General features: G+C 47.4%; 1 protein-coding gene across 1 annotated transcript in view; it reads left to right on the top strand.

Moving 5' to 3' along the window:
* Positions 1-410: 410 nt before the first annotated feature.
* The window catches only part of Mapk1ip1l (mitogen-activated protein kinase 1 interacting protein 1-like), an 18,772-nt gene continuing 13,590 nt past the window's right edge, over positions 411-5,592 (top strand). Inside the window, exons 1-2 of the mRNA XM_005376755.2 lie at positions 411-431; positions 5,301-5,322. Of these exons, the coding sequence (XP_005376812.1) occupies positions 5,305-5,322 (18 nt within the window). The 5' untranslated portion in view covers positions 411-431; positions 5,301-5,304. The remainder of the gene's footprint in view (positions 432-5,300; positions 5,323-5,592) is intronic.

The following is a 5,592-nucleotide window of genomic DNA, read 5'->3' as shown; positions in this document are numbered from 1 at the left end:
CCTCCCCCACCCCGCCGACCCGCTCCGAGGCCGGTTCGCTCCGGCCGATCCGGCGCCTTTGTTCCCGGGGCGCCTCCGCCCGGCTGTCCGGGCCCCGCCGCCGCCCCGTTCGTTAATTCCTCCCGAGAGGAGAGAAGGGCCCCGCGCCGCGGGTCGCGCGCATCGCGACAGCTAGGAGAGCTGCTCACGGGGCGCTGGCTGCCTGCTCGGTCCGACCTTGTTTCAGGATGGAGCAGGGCCTCCAGACCGCCGAGCCTGCCCCTAGGGTGGTGCTTTAGTAGGATATTCCCGTGTGGCAGCGTCGACCCAGGCTCCACCGCAAAAAATACACTCCTGCCTCCCGCTCCTAGAGAAATACACCCTTGGACTCCTGCTGGTGGTGAAGGTTGTTTTGATTTCGAGCCCTCAATACAGGCTTAGCCTTAGAAGTGGTTCGTGAGTTCTTTGTTCAGCGGTGCTACTCTGGGGGCGGGAAAAATAGAAGTTTTTCTTGCTGCTCGTGTCTCTTTGAGCCCCCTGTGCAAAACTGATTTGCTTCAGAAACGGTTTTGAGTTGGCGTATTGGAAAGTTCTTTTCCTCTTTCCAGGAGCAGTGGGTCTCACTGTAGTTCAGGCTGGCCTGGAGAGAGAGCTCACCCGCCATCCTCCTGCCTCAGCCTCCCGAGCGCTGGGATTACGGGCGCGCATTACCGCGCCAGGCCAGGAATTTGTGTGTTATGTAGAGGAGCGATAACACCTCCGTCAGAGTCGGGGTGTTGGGGCCTGTAACTCGGGAAGTGTCCGGCGTGTGCAGAGCTGTAAGTTCTGTCCCCAGCACCTAGGAAAGAAAGAGAAAACCTAGCAGTCACAGGGGTGTGTATTCACTAAGTGAGGATTAATAAGAACAGTAAATAGCTTCAGGTCAGGTTTTGCCACCAAAATTGTGTGCCAAACTTGGGAAAGTTTCTTTTGAGGGGTTTCTGGACTAAAACCGCAGATAGAGGCTGTGGCTCTATTACAGAGGTTGCGGAAGGTGTTTACGCCCTGCCACGCAGTGATTTAAGAGTTGTTTGTTCAAGCAAATCTGGGAGGTGTACTGTACTCCTGAGCTTGCCCGGAGTCCACCCAGCCAGTGGGGAGCTGCGGTTCTCTCTAGACAGTGTGCGCTTAATCTTAGTGTCCACGTACAGAGGAAGAAAGGATTTGGTATCTGTTCCCTACCCGCCCTTCTCCAGGCACTGTCTGAAGTGCTTGATGGCGTGATGTCCCCTTCGGCCCTAGTCCAACCTTGCTGGCCCTTTCCGTGCGGGTGAAATTCACCAGGCAGGCTGCTAAGCTGAATGATTCAGACCTTTCAGGTTTCTCTGCGAAAACGTTGGTGTCACTTTCTTTTCTTGCCTTTTTCCAACCAATCTCTACTGCTTCTGCCTCCCCGCTGCTGGTCAGACCTCCCTCCTGGCTTTCCCGAAGTTGTTCTCACCCCGCCTGCTGCTCCCTCGCTTTTCTTGGTAGATGGGAGACACCACCTCTCAGGAATGTCCTCCGCCCTGCTAATGTCCCCAAGCCCAGCATCGCCTGGCACATGTGTCCCGACGGGCATCTGAGTAAATGTTAAAGTGTTACTGAGCATTTTAAGTATTCAAATCATTCATCCCAGTTTCTCGAGTTCCCCAGTGTAAAAAATGGAATATAGTCTAATAAAATAGCCAATACTAAATCTAACGTATTTCTGATTGAGAATTTGTTTTCAATACCTACGGCCCTCCTCTCCTTTACTAAGCAAGTCACAGACATTCCTGGCTGCCTTAGTTTGCTGTGACAGGTGTATGTCTAGCGCTCTATTGTTGTGCTTATTAACTCTGTGGATAGGGAGAACTCACAGCTGGCGGGTGGGAGGGCCCACCTTGGGGAGCGGCAGGCCGTTCAGCTCATCTGTGCGGTCTCGCCCACACCATTGGCTCTGTGCACACTCGGTGTCTTCGCAGTCGTTGCGGTCACACGGTGTCCAGCTCTCTTAAACTCCCTGCGACATTGTTGTCTCGCCTCTGAAGGCCAGAGCAATTATTGAAATGTCTTTTCTTTTGTGGCGTAGGTCAGAAATTTTGTCCTCTGGCTTAAAATTGTTATTCTTAGCAGTGTGAGCCTCCGATCCAGGCACTCTGGGAGGCTGATAGCCGGACAACCAAGGGACCTAGCAAGGCCTTGTCAGTTTCAAAATTGGCCTGAATACACTCCCCAAACCAGAAATTAAAAATAACTTCTTGCAGCTCAGAAAATTATTTTTTGGGTGATGGATAGCTTGTGCCATAAAATAGTAATGGAAAGTTTTGCAAATAGTTTTTGAGTGTTGCAAAAAGAAAATGACATTTCTTGATTATAAAATTTGGGGAGTGCTGGGGATTTAACTCAGCGGCACAGCACCTGCCTGGCAAGTGCAAGGTTGTGAGTTCGATTCCCGGTACCGGAAAAAAAACAAAAAAAAATTTTTTTTGGACAAGTTAGGGGTTACCTTGGCCTCATCTTATTAATTAGCATAATTTTCAAATGTTTTGGAATAGGTTCTTAGGCAGTGTAGGTGTTTTTACATTCTGCAACTTGGCTTTTGTTTCTTTTCTTTTCTTTTCTTTTCTTTTCTTTTCTTTCTTTTCCAAGAATCGAACCCTACCTTGAGCTTGCCAGGCAAGTGCTTGTGCAGCTGAACTGTATCCCCAGCCCGCAAGCTCTTGTTGGAGCACTGATGACTGACTCTGATTTTTTTTTTTTTCATTTAAACCTTTTTCAGATGAATACACAGATCAAAGTGGAATGGTTTATCTTCTGCTCTTTTTGAAGTTAAAACTTTTGAGGGCAGAGTAGTGAATCAAATGAATATGACTATGTGGAGTAATTTCTAAATCCCATGATTTAATCAAATATCTTTTTTTTTTTTTTTCAAGCACCTCAAGGGAGCAGAGTAATTCTAAAAGCCAGAGCAGCCAGGCCACGTGAAAGTGACCTCTGGTCACTGATAGACTGCTCTGGAATTAGTGTGAACTTTGGTACAGAATCATTTTCTGTTTCAGACAGGCTCACCCTGTCTGACAAGCATGACAGTCATCCATGGACTTTAAAACTGATGATGCATTAATAGTTTCTTCTAGTATTCATTCTTTTTAAATTTTTTACAAACTTCTTAGTGCATTTGCAGTACCTATTGATTATATCCACGCACGGAGTCACTACATGTACATAACACACCTTAATTTAGCACTGATTCTTAAGAATACTGCTTCTTGGTGTGATGGTTTAGTGTAAAACATCAGTATTGAAATAAATGGATAATTATATCGCCTGTTCATTGAAAATGTGTTTTTATAGTCTGAGTAAGAAGCAAGGATACTGGGTGTGGTGGCACACACCTGTAATCCCAGCATTCTGGAGGCTGAGGCAGGAGGATCGTTAGGAGTTCCAGACCAGCCTGGGCTACAGAGTGAGCTCAAGGCCAGCCTGAACTGCATCGCGAGACCCTGTCTCAAAAAGACAAAAAAAGAAAAAGAGGCTAGGCTAGGTTGGCGCCCCTGCTTCTCACCTGTCACTCCTCTAAGTCTGTAAACCAGTTAACTTGCTAAGCTTCCTTTTCTCCAGTTGCAAACCCTGGTGATGGATGGTAGACCTGCACCATGGAAAGCACCTGTTCCACAATAAACCTTGGGCAAATCATAGTTGTCATTGGCAGCCATAATGTGAGAGAGCTTGCCCAGTTAAGTTAACAAAAGCTAGGTTATCTGGCGACGCTTGCTCAGAAGAGTTGAAAAGTTTTAAATAGGAACTCAAACCATAAAGATACTACAAGAAAGCAAGGCAGTGTTAAGAAAATCTTGGAATGGAGAAGACTTTTGTACATGCATCACGAAATCCAGAAGCATCATTTAGGGAAGAATTAATAAGCCGCATAAAATTTAAACCTCTTAGTACCGAAAAATACCATTTAAGAAATATAAGGCCAGGAGTGGTGGCGCACACTTGTAATCCCAGCACTTGGGAGACTGAGGCAGGAGGATCGCTGCGAGTGCAAGGCCAGCCAGGGCTACAAAGTGAGCTCAAGGCCAGCCTGAACTGCATAGCGAGATCCTGTCTCAAAAAGACAAGAAATACAACAGTTTAAAAGGGGGAATTTGGGAAGAAAAATTTTGACCAATGTGTGACAGTTTCCTTGGAATCTTACAAAGCCGTGAAGGGCAAAAATGAATTACTGTGAAGTAGTAAGGTGATCAAAGGCAGAAAAATAGCTGCTGTCTGCCTCTGTTTGTGTAAAAGTCAAAGAACAAGCGAAAGTAAGCCAGAATGTGAGAGAGGGCCTCATGGGTGGAGAGAGCAGAGCGGTAAACATCCCAGAATACGGAAATGTGTCTTATGGGGGTTGTGGTGAAGGCACAGCCGTCACACACCTAGGACCGCTGCACCTTATTGCTCATCCACTTCAACTTAAAAAGTGGTAGGGGTTGCTCCTGCCTGAGAAGCCCGGACTGTCAGTGAGGAGCAGATAGAGATGGGAGCGAGGGAGGGAGACTTGGGAGAGGAGGAGGCCCTGGGTAAGGAGGGAGCGAGTAGGGTGGGAGGGATGAAAATGACAGTGACACTGCACACGTGCATGCGTGCGTGTGTCCGGTTCACAGGTGCCCAAAATTGACAGGACTGGACCTGCAGCTCAGTGGCTGGTGCTTCCAAAGCCCAGGATTCAGTCACCAGCCCTGAAATAAAACATGTGAGAGGTAGTCACAGAGAACTACAAATGGAGTGCTAGGGGGACATTCTGTCTCCACTTACAGACATGGCGGGAAAATAAAAGAAAGGTGTAAGACTAGCATGGGCTTTCCAGGTGGATTTTGGGTGAACTTGATGCCTCAGAATTCCACTTCTGGGCCTTTTTCCTGCAAAAGGTGAGTATTCCGAGGTGTTCGTGGTATCGCTGTGTAAAGCAAACCATACTGCCACAAAAGTCCTTGTAGGATAAATTGAACGTCAGCCTGAATATGTTGGACACACTTATAGTTCCAGCTAGTAGGGAGGATGAGGCAGGAAGGTCAGTGGGGCCTGAAGATTCAGGACCAGCCCCAGGCCACACAGTGAGACCCCCTCGGTTGGTAAGGAGTCATGTTTATCTGATGGGCAGCCATTAAAGGGGTGGCACTGGGGGAACTATGTCAACTTCTATGGAAAATTTTTCTTCTATAAGAAAAACAGGTAAACCATGCAAGCTCCACTTAAGTGAAAGCAACGTATGCGCGGAGAGCACCTTGAAACTCCCAGTACTCACTTTGAAATTTTCTTTCTTTCTTTAGGAAGATGTCTGATGAGTTTTCGGTAAGTTAACAATCTTATCCTTGCCAAAGGTTTTCAGAGCTTAAGAAAAACACAGTCCTAACCACAGGCTGCTCTGTCTTGTGGTGGTGCTGGGGATCGAGCCCAAGACTTGTGCACCCTAGAAAGCGCTCTAGCATTGAGCCACATCCCAGCTCCTTCCAAGTCTTTTTTAATTTATTTATTTTCTTACAAGTCTTCGAAGTCCAGGTGATTTTTAAAAGATACTTTTTGTAGGCCAGGCGCGGTGGCGCATGCCTGTATTCCCAGCAG

This window comes from Chinchilla lanigera, unplaced genomic scaffold (genome assembly GCF_000276665.1).
Source record: "Chinchilla lanigera isolate Chin_1 unplaced genomic scaffold, ChiLan1.0 scaffold00008, whole genome shotgun sequence".
Classification (NCBI taxonomy): domain Eukaryota; kingdom Metazoa; phylum Chordata; class Mammalia; order Rodentia; family Chinchillidae; genus Chinchilla; species Chinchilla lanigera.
This window is presented reverse-complemented; position numbering and strand designations above follow the sequence as displayed.